Genomic DNA, 14,833 nt, shown 5'->3' on the forward strand with positions numbered 1-14,833 from the left:
ACACCCACACCTAGCCTAGTTGGAATTGTAACCACAGATTTTTCACCCTTTTCCCTGCATAAAGCTGCACCTGTACATGAATATAACTGCATTCAGGTGTTGGAGTATACTCTGGTTTTGTCAAATGGAAAGATGGTGGAGACTAATGAGAGACTTTATCTGCTTACAGCACCCATCCAATCCCGCAGCATTACAGTATTTTTTTTGGGAACAAACTATAAGCTGATGATTCTCAGACACTTTGTTCCATGTGATGAGTTTTGCATTTTGGTAATCAGGTCTAAGGTATCCTATGGTCAGGAGAGCTCTGTCAAAATTGTGGTTCTGAAACCATTGAGTTGTTGAGGGATGGAGTCCATGTTCTGTTATGTATCTCAATAGTGTCAACTGTCTTTTGCTCAATTGCAGGTCACTGCAACCAAGCCTATCCTCTTCTCACCCACTGCCTCCATGCAGCCATTTCCAGGTTGTGTCATTGGATAGCAATTGTAGTGCAGATACATTTTCAATCTCGGCCACTCTGACAAGACAACTTAATTTAATGTGGACAGGGCTTTGAACTTGGATCCTTTCTAGTCTGTGTGGAGGAGCTACCAACTAGCAGTCAGGAGAACCTTTGATAACAAACGTCATTTGTAAGTGCTCCTAGGTAAACATTGAAGTAGTCTGTTTTAGTGGCAATGACCATAATGTTTATCTTTTATGTCAAAAATTGGTGTACAGTTTGGTTCAGATCTGCAATACTTTTGAAGGTTCATATTTTCAATAGTTAGCCCTAAATGGTTACGTTTTCTGCATTCTTTTGCTTTCAAACCCAGGTATTACACACTCTTCCCTAACACAGACAGACAACCTAATCTGTTCCCCACTTTGTTAATGAACTCATGCATTTCCATGGAATTTGTAAGCCCTAACCCTCCTCTAGTCCAAAAGAAATCCATCTTTTTGCACTGATCAAAGTTCACATGGAAAACTAGTGAAGTCCTCAAACCAAGTATTAAAAATTTTTGTCCTGACTGTAATGTAAAAATAACTTTGGAAAAAAAAATCCTGTGGTACAGATCAGGATGTATTATCTCCACTCTGAGAATTCACTGATGAGTGGAGAACAAAAATGGGAAAATTCTTCTTTGGAATGTTTTCTATTACAGACAATATAGATTTGGCAACAGAGCATCAGTGAAAATCTAAAATTTTTTTTCATGCATTGTTAGGAGCTTTCAATCCAGCTAGACGTTATCTTGTTCATATTGCTGGTTAGAATTACTCTTTCCAAGAGTAGACATGGTTACAGACAATGCAGAATTCTGAGGAAATTGTTTCCAGGTGTGTTTATGTCCTGGACCTCTAAAGCACCCCTGAGCACTTCCTAAATCCAGATTAATCTCCCAATGCATTTGACACCACAAGTGCAACTTCATTCAGTAAGAGACAAGTTCTTCAAGGGGACCTCACAGTGCTTTAGAATCATGGGGCTATATTTTCATCTGGAGGGGACTGGAAAATAGAATTTGGACTGTTTCTAGGTGCTGCACCTGCCTGGGGTGGGTGAGTAACTAACTTATTGGGGTGCTCCTTTCATTGGGATAGTGACAGATTCTCCATCTGGTTAAAGACAATGGGGCTGACTCTCAAAGCTAGAAGGCCAAAGACAGACTTAATACATTGGAAACAACAAAGGAACACCTTAGCCAGTCAACCTTGCAAAATCCTCCACACTAATATGTGGACCTGTGCCAAAATTGAGAGAACTGGTCAATCAACAGCCTGACATCATCATAATCATCAAATCACACCTTACAGCCAATATCCCAGACTTTTCTAGTATCCATCATCTAGAGTGGCTTAATAGCTCCACTACTGATTGAGCCAGCTGAGTCCTGACAGAAATATTTGTTGTTCTGGGTCTGTGAAGGGTGGGGAGAAAATGAAAATGAGGAAAAAACTTACTTGACTTCATCCTCACCTGTCACAGATGGATCTGTCCAAGATATTACTTGAGGGAGTAACCACTGCACGGCCCTTATGGAAATTTTCACACTGAGTCTCATTTTCACACTGAGGATACCATCCATCTTCTATGGGACTACTTCCATGCTAAATGGGAGAATCTCAGACAGGTACCAAGACTTTCTCCGCTGAAGGAGATGACCAGCAAACTACCAGATTTTCATGGAAAACTAGATATATTCTTTGACAATCTGGTAGTTTGATCATCATTACTATTGAAGATGTATTAATGGAGAAGCTACAACATAGGGCTACTTGAATTCTGTGCAGCAAAGCAGCATGGTATAGACAATTAAGCAATCCCACAATCAAAGGATCAGGTCTGTGGTCCTGCCACATCTTGTCATGAGTGGTGGTCACCAACTAAATAATTAAACAGGAGGAAGCTCCACAACATCCCCATCCTCTGTGATGGTGGACCCATGCACATTAGTGTAAAAGGCAAGGCTGTAATGTATGCAATGATTGTCAATCAAAAGTATCAAATGGATGGTCCATCTCAACCTCCTCCTGAGGTCACCACCATTTGCAGATGTCAGTCTTCAGAAAATTCAATTCATCTCACATGATATCAAGAAATGGCTAAACATACAGGATAAAACAAAATCAATGGTCGCTGACAACTTTCCAGATGTATTCCTGAGGATTTGTGCTCCAGAAAAAGTATGTCCTTAGCCAAGCTATTCCTGTAATGCCACAACACTGAGATCTACCTCAAATTTCCCAGATATGTTCTGTCTACAAAAAGCAAGACAAATCCAATCTAGCCAATTACAACCGTATTTGGTAACTAATCTGAGAAGAGAGAGCACATGTTCTAGATATCGGACTCCAGAGATTAAAAATATTAGAATTAGGGGAGTTCTGACCCAAGGTGGCAATGCTTAAAATGCCAGAGCTGTTTGTGTTGAATGGGCAATCTACAACCATGGAACAGTTGGAGGAGATTTGAAGAGAAAATTTTAGCAGGTTGAAGGTCCAAAAAAGCTTGCATGAATCTTTGAATTGTTGTTTCCCATTCACCTGCCAAATTTGTTTAATCACTCTTCAAAAGCATCAGATGTCATAATGGAGGAAAAACCCTGAGTCATGTATGGACATACTGAACTTTTATATAAGACCTATTCTAAGATTGGACATAGAAGCCCAGGATGGCTAACGATGTAAATTCAGCCATTGGCTGAATTGCTGGTGAATGGCACTAAGGGAGAAGCAAGAGAACTGCATCCTGTTTTCAGACAAAGACACATCAAAAGCACAAAAGCGATATGGAAATTGTCATCTCCTGTAGAGAAAATGGGAGTGATTCAAGGCAATGCCTTGACCAATCAGGGTTATGCTGCCTGGTATAAATTTGCAAACAATATTTGACAGTTAACTGTCTGTCACAATTAAATGGTGCATTCTCCATGGCAATGCCTCTCCAAATCATATTCCACCACCAACCAATCATTTACAGGCTAAGTAAATTTAGACTGAGATGAGAAAGATTGTGGTGAATCACTGAGCCACAGTGCTACCACCCTAAATCTGACTTTTTGATAAGAACCTGTCTATCTTTCTTGGCACTCACTCATTGATATACCTGGTTCCATTACCCATGCTGATAATCTGTACCAGGCATATCCGTTATAGATGGGCAAGTTACTCATGCATTTCCTGCAAGACAAAAGCAAAGTACTGCAGATGCTTGAATCTGAAACCAAAAGAAAAAACGCTGGAAAATCTCAGCAGGTCTGGCAGCTTCTGTAAGGAGAGAAAAGAGCTGACGTTTTGAGTCCAGCTTTGACAAAGGGTCATCTGGACTCGAAATGTCAACTCTTTTCTTACAGATGCTGCCAGATTTGCTGAGATTTTCCAGCTTTTTCTCTTTTGGTTTCATGCATTTCCTAATTTATTTGAGGTTTTTCTGTAAATTTGTCAACATGACTTCTGGTGCTGGAATTCAATGCATGGCAGAATAGCTTATTTGGATCCAATTTGTTTTAAACACTTGTATGATATCCCCTCTCAGTCTTAGAGAGAAAGAAACCCAGGGTGTAGTCAATCTTCTCTCCTGTGCTATATTGCCCAAGGTCCCACTCCCCAACAAACATCTGAAGGTAGAATAAGCAAAATACTGAGGAGACTGTGGTGCTTGATAGAGCAGACGCAGCACGGTTTCGTTAAGGGGAAGTCGTGTCTGACAAATTTACTGGAGTTCTATGAGGATGTGTTTAGGGCGGTGGATAGAGGAGAGCCGGTGGATGTGGTCTTTCTTGATTTTCAGAAGGCGTTTGACAAGGTACCTCACAAGAGGTTATTGCAAAAGGTTAGGGGACATGGAGTTGGGGGTAGGGTGTTAGCGTGGATAGAGGTCTGGTTGTCAGATAGGAGGCAGAGAGTGGGGGTCAATGGGTGCTATTCGGATTGGCGGTTGGTGACTAGTGGAGTGCCTCAGGGGTCGGTGCTGGGGCCTCAGCTATTTACCATTTATATAGATGATCTGGAGGAGGGAACCGAGTGTATGGTGTCGAAATTTGCTGATGACGCCAAGATTGGTGGAACGGCAAATTGCGCGGAGGGTGTGGAGAGTCTGCAGAAGGATCTAGATAGGCTGGGCGAATGGGCCAGGAACTGGCAAATGGAATTTAATGTTGGCAAGTGCGAGGTGGTCCACTTTGGTAGGAATAATGGTAGGAAGGATTATTACTTACGTGGAGAAAAACTGCAGCAGGCGACGGTGAAGAGGGACCTCGGGGTCCTTGTGCATGAGTTGCAAAAACCCAGCTTGCAGGTGCAGCAGGTGGTCAGGAAGGCGAATGGGATGCTGGCCTTCATAGCAAGGGGGATTGAATATAAAAGTAGGGAGGTCTTGCTGCGGCTGTGTAGGGCATTGGTGAGGCCGCAGCTGGAGTACTGTGCGCAGTTTTGGGCGCCGTACTTACGCAAGGATATTTTGGCCTTGGAGGGAGTGCAGAGGAGGTTTACTAGGCTGATGCCGGAGTTGAGGGGGTTGAGCTATGAGGAGAGGCTGAATAAACTAGGCTTGTACTCGTTAGAGTTTAGAAGAATGAGGAGAGATCTCATTGAGACATATAAGATGATGAATGGGATGGATAGGATAGAGGTGGAAAGACTCTTCCCGCTCAGAAAGGACAGTAGGACTAGGGGGCATAGCCTCAAGATAAAGGGGGGGGCGGTTTAGAACGGAGTTGAGGAAGAACTTCTTCACTCAAAGGGTGGTGAATCTCTGGAATTCTCTGCCCGTTGAAGTGGTGGAGGCTACCTCGCTAAATATTTTTAAGACGCGGGTTGATGGGTTTTTGATAAGCGAGGGGATTAAGGGTTATGGGGAGAGGGCGGGAATGTGGAACTGAGCCACGACAGATCAGCCATGATCTTATTGAATGGCGGGGCAGGCTCGAGGGGCCAGATGGCCTACTCCTGCTCCTATTTCTTATGTTCTTATGTTCTTATGACTGGAATCTGAAACAACGTTGGGAAAACTCAGCAGGTCTGGCAGCATGTGTGTGGGGAGAAAACAAAATCAACATTTAATATCCTTATGAAATGGGTAGGCCAAAACTACACCAAATGCTCCAGTTGTGATCTCACCAAGACCAACCTTCCCTCTGGATTTATATCATTTGATCCATACCACATGTTTTCATAGAATCCCTACAGTGCAGAAAGAAGCCATTCAGCCCATTGAGTTTGCACCAACCACAATCCCACCCAGGCCCTATTCCTGTAACCCCACATATTTACCCTGCTAATCCCCCTGACACTAGGGTCAATTTAGCATGACCAATCAATCTAACATGGACATCTGTGGGAGGAAACCAGAGCACCTAGAGGAAACCCTCACAAACACAGGGGGAATGTGCAAATTCCATACAGATGGAAACCCAAGACTGGAAATGAACCAGGATCCCTGGCACAGTGAGGCAGCAGTGCTAACCACTGTGCCACCATGCTGCTCCATGGAATTGCCAGGAAACGTTTGATTCCATGTCAGTAAATGTAAGACTCAATTTGTTCAGCATTGTAATATGAATACATGAGTGACTTGATGTAATTACTCTGGACCTAAATTATTTTAAACTTTCATTGATACAGTATAATTAAGCACCTCGGTTTTGTATATTTTACAAGTTATCTAACTTCTCCCACAAGGAAAACGGAGTGATAAGAATATGTCATGGTTATGGTGAGCCGGTAGGTAAGTGGAGCTGAGTCTACAAAAAGATCTTATTGAATGATGGAGCAGGCTTGAGGGGCCAAATGGCCTATCCTTCTCCTAGTTCTTATGTTTCCTTCTAGATTTATTTCTTAAATACTTTTGTTACTTGTCTGATAGAAACTATGTTGATATAAATAATGCCCTTCGTGTTTGGACTCATTCTGACTTCTGGCATCCTTTACAAGTGGATTGAGAACTAAATGCTGAGAGTCTTGGCTCTTGCCCCCATGCACACAGACAGACAGACAGACACAGCGCTGCTGAAGCCAGATGCTGTGAATATTAAGAGTTGGGCCAGCTTGGAGCTGCACGGTGTGGCCACCCTGGTCACCTGGTGGAGCTCCGCTGCTGAGCCACTGCTAGGCGGGCAGCAGGCGCTTGGTGCAGTGCGCTGTGGAGGCGCGGACCTCCCGCTCCAGGAGCGCCACCGTCGGAGCTCCAGCCCGGGGCTCCCTGTCGCTCCGGGGGGTGGTGGTAGCTGAGCCGCACTGCCGGCCACAGTGCGGATTCCCGGGGAGATAATCCGGTGTTTGCAGCAATTAGCGGCAGATTGGGCAATGGGGAGAGTCACTGCCCATCGGCCCCTCCCGGGAAGGATTGAAAGTTAGTGTGGGAATTGCGGAGACTGGAGGCGGCTCTCTCACTGCAGCCACTCGGGGTAAGTGCGGCTGTGACTGGACTGTGCGCCAAACACACACACACCTCTCCCTGGAAAATGTCGGCAAGCTCCGGGAATGGGGAGTTTCTCCCGGCTTTAACACACTGCGTTTTCCCCCTCACGTATTGAATTGTCTGTCACTCGGACACATTTATAACACAGTAGCTGCAGGGCAGGAATCATAGAATCCCTACAGTGCAGAAGGAGGACATTCAGCCCATCGATCGAGTCTGCACCCACCACAATCCCACCCAGGCCCTATCCCCGTACTCCATGCATTTACCCCAGCTAGTCCCCCTGACACTAAGGGGTAATTTAGCATGGCCAATCTATCTAACCCACACATCTTTGGAGTGTGGGAGGAAACTGGAGGAAACCCACACAGACGTGGGGAGAGTGTGCAGGCTCCGCACAGTCACCCAAGCTGGGAATTGAACCCGGGTCCTTGGCGCTGTGAGGCAGCAATGCTAACCACTGTGCCACTGTGCTGCTCTAACCCCATGGGGGATGTTTGTAGGGAAGGGTTAACTTGGCTTTTCCGGTCAGCCAGAATTCAGGGTCAATGCCAACACGTTGCCCTAATGTTTCCAACCAGTGAACTGTGTTTGATTGCATGTAGGTGCCACAGGGAGGACAAGGCGGCATTCGATGACCATCCTGGTGTCTCCACTTGGCCTTTTCAAAGCTGCTTTTCCAGACTGAAGGATGAATCTGACCCTGAGAACCTTACCTGCAGCAGGCCCAAGCTTTCTAAATACAGTCAACACCTCAGCAGCCTGGCTCACCAGTAATGCCACAGTGGCAGATCTCCAGAAGCTCATCCACACAACCACCCTTGCTACATGCTCCCTTCTGCTGGTACTTATATTCTGCCTGGGCACGTACGGCAACTTAATTGTCTTCTTGTCCTTCTTTGATCCAGCAATTCGGAAATTCCGGACTAACTTTGACTTTATGATCCTGAACCTTTCCTTTTGTGACCTATTCCTCTGCTGTGTGACAACTCCCATGTTTGCTTTCATTTTGTTTTTTGATTCTGACAGTAATATCTCTGAGGCATTCTGCTTCACCTTTCACCTCACCAGTGCTGGGTTCATCATAATGTCCCTCAAATCTGTGGCAGTGATAGCACTCCATCGTCTGCGGATGGTACTGGGCCAGCAACCAAACAGGACAGCTTCCTTTCCCTGCACACTTATCCTAACCATCAGTCTGTGGACCATAAGTTTTACTCTGGCTACTCTTGCTACCATCAGGACATATCCAGAGAGATCCAGAGTATGTGTTCCCCTGTTTGGATGCATGAATAGCGATGGTAAAGTTGTACTATATCTCTATGTCATAGATTTTGCATTTTGTGTGGCCACTGTGTCAGTCTCCTATGTGATGATTGCCTACGCACTGAAGAAAAATGCACAAATGAGGAAATGTACCATCATTACAGTTGATGCATCAAGACCCAAGGCCCTCATTAGCACAGGGATTGACAGTGTGCAGCCACAGCCCCTTTACCGCAATCAGGATTACAACAAACTGCAACATGTGCAAACACATGCCTATAGCAAAACGCTTACCCATGTCCAGACAAATAGGTTGCAATTTGTGTCTTCAGTGAACCTTTCTGGCACAAAGGATTCGAAGGCTGTGGTGACATGTGTTATCATTGTACTCTCAGTATTCATTTGCTGCGTGCCATTGGGAATCTCCCTCATACAAGATGTTTTGACACCTCGGAGCAGTTTTATTCTAAATCAGTTTAAACTGTGTGGTTTCACATTAATATTCTTTAAATCAGGACTAAATCCATTTATATACTCACGCAACAGTGCTGGACTCAGGAAAAGAATTCTCTGGTGTACTCAGTATGTGGCCCTGGGCTGCTTGTGTTGCAAGCATAAGACCCAGTTGCGAGCAGTCGGCAAAGGGAGCCTCAATGTGAATCGAAACAAATCATCTCATCATGAAACAAATTCAGCTTATATGCTGTCGCCTAAGCCACAGAGGAAGTTGGTGGACCAGGCTTGTGGACCCAGTCATTCAGGAGACAGTATGTTAAGTCCCAAAATGTCAACTGGCCATCAGCATTGTGCACAGAGTAACTCAACACCCATCAACACAAGGAATGAGCCTTACTACAACATTTACAACAGCAGTCCTTCCCAGGAAGCAAGCACTCCGAACAGTTTGCAACCAGCAAACCCTACCTGTGGATTTGCCAAATCGCACATTGCCATGCATCACCATATGGCAAAAATACCAGATTTTGTGCAGGAGTATGATAATACCTCCACCAAGCAGATACCGGTCCCATCAATTTAACAATGTGATTATTATAGAACATCACAGCAAAGGAGAAGATCATTCACTCCATTATGTCTGTATAAGACTGTCAGCTGTTTTGTTCCTTATTTACATGAACACCAACAAACTACACTTATTGAACATTACAAGGCAGGAACTTTAAATACCGCACCCATAAACCTCTATTTGTATAACATTTTGGTAAAATGCGTTACTTGATTTTAATAAATTCCAATGCAAGAATGTATGCATTATTTAAAATGTATGTAATTTGTTGAATTGATATCCAATAGAGTTCAGTCTGGCTTTTGCATCACTGTTTTGGAAATACAGCTCAGTTCTAACCATGTCAACTTATTTCTGCAATAAAGTTGTTTGACTTTCTTGAAGTTATTTTCACTTATTCAGAGTAAAACAAAATTGCATTTGCAGCAATCAGCATTCCTTTAAACAAAAGCAAAGTACTGTGGACGCTGGACATCTAAGATAAAGCAGAGAATGCTTGAAATGCCCTGCAGCTCCAGCAGGATTTGTGGAGAGACAAACAGAGTTTAAATCTCAGGTTAGTGACCGATGGGTCTACTGCCTGAAACATTGAGCAGAACTTTGTCTCTGCTGGAACAGGTACCCAAGTAACTAATTTACATGCCTTGTGGTTGCTCTTCCCCAGTGCAACATAATCACTAGATCGTGGCTCCATTTTTCATGTCAAAGACAGGTTCCCCCTTCTTCCAAAATGGAAATAGTGCCCCACCCTGCTGACCAGGTAAGAATCACCAACCCCGCAGCAGAGAAGGGGCATCTTCCCCCTCACCACTAAAAAAAGGGCCACCCTATTCCCACACAATGCAGGCAGGAGGGAGATCCAACCCGACTATCCTTTCACTCCCCCAATACCAGGTTTCCGCTCAGCCCCCTCCTCCTTCAGATCCGTCCCCTTTCAGAGCCCCACTCAATCCCCCCAGTCCCAGCTCAGGCCCCCCTTCAGGCCAGATACCATGGTAGTGCCAATGGTGCATTGACCTGAAACCCTGGCCTGGCATCCTGAGCCTTGAGGTGGGGGGGGGGGGGGGGTCAAGGAGGAAGGTCCAGAGAGTTTTTGCTCCTCTGCTACTGTCAGACTGCAGAGGGAGGGTCCCTTGAGGATCCTGGGGAGTTGCGTTAGCTGGGGACAAGGGATTGATCTTTGCACTGTCCCCTGGGATGGGGGTCTTGTGACGACTGTCTCTTCTAGGCCTGGTAGAACAGAAGATTACTCCTGACATGGGTGGCATGGTAGCACAGTAGTTAGCACTGCAGCCTGACAGTGCCAGGTACCTCGGTTCGATTCCCAAGTTGGGTGACTGTGTGGAGTTTGCACATTCTCCCTGTGTCTGCGGGGGTTTCATCCTCATGCTCTGGTTTCCTGCCACAGTCCAAAACACATGCCTGTTAAGTGCATTGGCCATGCTAAATTCCCCCTCAGTGTATCCGAAGGCGCCCGAGTGTGGTGACTAGGGGATTTTCACAGTAACTTAATTGCAGTGTTAATGTAAGCCTGCTTGTGACACTGATAAATAAAATTTCAGACAGCTCTGCGATCAACATCTTCATTTCAACCTGTCAGCTGTGAAAACTTTGAAGTGGCCTGGTCACTTTAACCCCCATGCGCTCCAGACAGCTGGCAGGCTAAAAATTGAATTCATTGAAGACAATCTTACTGGGTCGTCATGCCAGTTGATTGGTGTGGTGAGCTAGTAAGATCGTGAGAGAGGCAAAAAAAACGTTCACGCCCAATTTCTCACCTCTTGCAATGATATCGACACTAGATTGCCAGTGTCGTCAGCCTTATGCCTGGGAAGGGCACAAAGCTGGTTCAAATATTGAAATCTAAACTAATATGTCATTAGTGAGCCCGGGATAGAATTGTCCAGACTCACTTGCCTTAACGGCCTCACTGTTGAAGGTCCTCACTGACAAGGATCAGGTATAGTCCCCAGCAAGAGAGACCTAATATAATGGCCTCGCTGGTGGATCTAGAGGCCATTGAGGCCCCCAGAATAGTTGGAGGCAGAGGTGCAGTGCCCCTTGGGCAGTGCCAGTCCGGAGTCCTGATAGTGCTGGACTATCGCCCTGGCACGGCTCACCAGACACCCTGGCACTGCTCACTGAGTACAGGGCAGTTCCAAGAGATGGGGCCTAAAGGAAGGAGTTGGAGCCTAAGAGGAGGACGCAGGTCCAGAAGGGGAGGCTGCATGTGGGGAGCTACACACTCTGCAAGCGGGGATTGCCAGGACAGTGATCTACTAGGGCGGGGTGAATGGGGCAGCAATTGACCAAGGAAGTAAACGCGGGTGGCAATCGGCCTGAGCGGGGTGGGGTGAACAGAGGTGGTGATCAGCTGGGGGAGGTGAACAGCGGCTGTGATCGGCTGGGGAGCTAAATCCCAGCCGCAATTGGCGGGGTGGGGGGGGAGGGGGGGTGAACGAGGCTCTGATCGGTAGAGGGGTGAATGGGGGCCACGATCAGCAGGGGTGGGGAGTGTCAGATTCACAGTGTACTGGGAGGTCAGGTGCAATGGCACCCTCTAGCAGCCATCAGCCAACCTCCAAGTGTAAATATGTTCTGTCCACTCCCCCTACTGGCAAGAATCACACTATCTAATTCTTTTCTCTGTGTAGCACAAGATGTGAATTTTTCCCTCATTGAAAAATGTGTGAAATTCTCTCCTGTTTTCAAGCTTGTTTGGCACTTCGTTTTTTTCGGTAAGATTGCCACTGTTGTGTCTCTCATGGATGCACTTGAAGTATCCTTGAGTAATTATCTGATCAGAAACTAGTCAATGACTGGGAAATAGTCATTACCATGGATAGTGAGTAAATCCGTTGTGATTTCAGCTCAAGACCAAAGATGTGTGGGTTAGGTTGATTGGCCATGCTGAATTGCCCCTTAGTGTCAGGGGGAATTTGCAGGGTAAACACATGGGGTTACGGGGAGAGGGCACTGCAGGGATTCTATGATTCTAAGAGCATAATGGAATTTTATTGGACTGTAAATGTTCTTTGGGTTGATGTGGCTGGTGTCTCTGGCATGCTTTGCACATTCTCACTGACTTCTTGATATCATTGTTGATCCCTGGCCAATATACAGCATATCTAATGGCAAATTGCTGCAGAGACTGAAATCTGAAACTAAAACAGAAAACACTGGAAAATCTCAGCAAAGTGGGGCAGCATAGTGGCAGAGTGATTAACACAGTGCCAGGGACCCGGGTTCAATTCCAGTTCGAGTCACTGTGCGGAGTTTGCAAAGTCTCCCTGTGCCTGCATGGATTTTCTCCAGGTTTCTTTCCACAGTCCAAAGACGTATGGGTTAGGTTGATTGGTGATGCTAAGTTCCCCCTTAGTGCCAAGGGGATTATAAGGGTACATATGTGGGGTTATGGGGATAGGGCCTGGGTGGGATTGTTGTTGTTGCAGGCTTGATGGGCCAAACGGCCTTCTTCTGCTCTGTAGGGACTCTATGATCCTCAAGCTAAGTCTGACAGCATCTACGGAGCCAGAATAGAGCCAACGTTTTGCGTCTTGATGAACCTTTATTGGATTTCAGTATACAGTATACAATATACCTAGCCAGGTACCTTGTTTCCTCTATGTCTATATGCCCTTGTTAACTGGTTGTCCTGGCAAAGAGTTTTGGGTACAAGCACTTACTTTTCGTTCAAAAATCATACCTCTTGAAATACCCAGTTCATCACTATACAGCCAAAATCATCTGAGGGTTTTGGGCATTTCTTGTATCATTCTGCAATGATCCTCCATGATGCCTTCAGTCATGAATCATTTGCTGTTCCCTCCTGAAGTTAGTTGCAGTGTGTTGACCAGAAGTCATCAGCTCGACCTTGAGTATGTCTTCTGTGCCATGTCCGCACCACTTAGAGACACGTGCAGTTATTCTCAGATTGGGTAACCTGCTCAGTGTGTCTAAAGTAACCACCACGTTTATAATGGATTTCAAAGTTATAGCTGTGTATTTTGATCAGATGTTGTTGTAGTCTGGATGGTGCTCTTATCAGCGGCCAAATCAATTCCAATGATTTGTGGTCAGTTTCCACAATGAATCATTTACTAAATAGAAATATGTGGAACATTATGATACCAAATATCATAGTGTCTCATACTTCATGTTTGAATAATTGGATTGCACTTTTGATAGGCATTTGGAATCAACTGCAATTGTTTTGCCATCTTGCATAATATACACTCCTAATCCTTTTTTTAGATGTGTCGACTTCTAAAATTGTCTCCTTTCTTCGGTTGTAGTATTGTAAATAATGCATCTCTCTTGACAATGCCTATTTAAATGACTCAGACATGACTTGATGGTCCATCTGCCATACACATGGAATATACTTCCTCAACAGCTTTTTAAGTGATAATTACTCTATCGGCAAAGTAGGGTGCATGGTGCTAAGAAATTGAAAAATCTGAGGCATCTCTGCAAGTCGTCTTTGTCTGGGGGAGTTAGCATGGGTTGTACATCTTTGCCTGGGTCAAGATGAATCCTGGAGCTTGAGTATATGGAACAAAATAAGTTAATCTGACCCTCAATCACCTGACATTTCTTACTGTTCGAAACAAGTCCTTCATGATGAGCTGTTGCCATCAGTGAGTGCAAATTCTGGTCATACTCACCTTTGGTTTTGCTCATCAGCACAATATCATCAATGAAGCATACTCATGTGGGGATACTTTCTGTAATTTTGCCCATTTTCTGCTGGAACAGATGCTGATTGATGAATAAACCAAAGGATAATCTCTGGAAGGAAGCAGTGTCTTCAGAATGGTGACCACTATGGGACATGAGGCTATTAAACGTCTATTATAAGAGAGAGAGCTTTCTTCAAAGTTCCTGCAAGTAAAAGTGGAAGTTGACTTTGCCAGTCACTATAAACTAGTATCATTCACTATTTTATTTGTACTTCTCATCCATGCTGTAGTACCAAGTTTTTGCTTCCAGTGCATGCATTTTGTAAAATAATGTAAAATATTAACTTCTGTTTAAAATGTTATTACAAAAATAGGCACAAATAATAAAGTACATTTTAGAGGTGTTAAATGGAAATAGAGACTAGGTCTGATTACTCACTACATTTATTTAATAAAATTTATGCAGTGTTAAAATGTTTGAACTCGCCATGGTATGGATGTCATTTATCCACTTTTGCCATCCAGTATAATTGTACAACAGCTCTAGCAGTTACTAAGAGATTCTAAGTGAATCTCCCATGTAAGAATATCACCATAAAAATCATAATTGGAAAAAATGTCACTAATTCTCATCAGTTTAACACAACAACAATTTCAAAAGGAAAGCTCTCTATTTGACTGAGCTGCTCAACGTTCACAATACAGACAACACAAGAGCCCAAATTCTTGTTACTATGGTAATGACTGAGATTATAGATTTTAATGCAATCTTATGTAGTGCTGCTTTATTTTATTCCAAAAAATATTAAATGCATCATTAAGAATAACATGGAATGATAGAGCTGTACTTCATGTTTTAAATGATTATGGAATTAATTTATTTTCTGACAGATCCGACTTAAAGTGGAAAAACATCCTGAGCACCAATAAGCTATGATGTCTTGTGCACAT

At 44.4% G+C, this 14,833-nt stretch overlaps 1 protein-coding gene across 1 annotated transcript; it reads left to right on the forward strand.

The window, feature by feature from the left end:
• The first annotated feature begins 6,714 nt into the window (after positions 1 to 6,714).
• gpr75 (G protein-coupled receptor 75) lies at positions 6,715 to 9,553 on the forward strand. The gene is made up of 2 exons (XM_080199790.1): positions 6,715 to 6,893; positions 7,513 to 9,553. Exon 2 carries the CDS (start codon positions 7,599 to 7,601, stop codon positions 9,210 to 9,212), a length of 1,614 nt encoding a protein of 537 aa, XP_080055916.1. The 5' UTR covers positions 6,715 to 6,893; positions 7,513 to 7,598; the 3' UTR covers positions 9,213 to 9,553.
• The last annotated feature ends 5,280 nt before the right edge of the window (positions 9,554 to 14,833 follow it).

The sequence above is a fragment of the Carcharhinus amblyrhynchos genome, chromosome 12 (genome assembly GCF_965287045.1).
Source record: "Carcharhinus amblyrhynchos chromosome 12, sCarAmb.v2.hapA, whole genome shotgun sequence".
Classification (NCBI taxonomy): Eukaryota; Metazoa; Chordata; class Chondrichthyes; order Carcharhiniformes; family Carcharhinidae; genus Carcharhinus; species Carcharhinus amblyrhynchos.

What these genes read in the sequence shown, in the direction of transcription:
- gpr75 (XM_080199790.1), top strand. Translation starts at nt 7,599, where the DNA reads ATGAATCTGACCCTGAGAACCTTACCTGCAGCAGGCCCAAGCTTTCTA.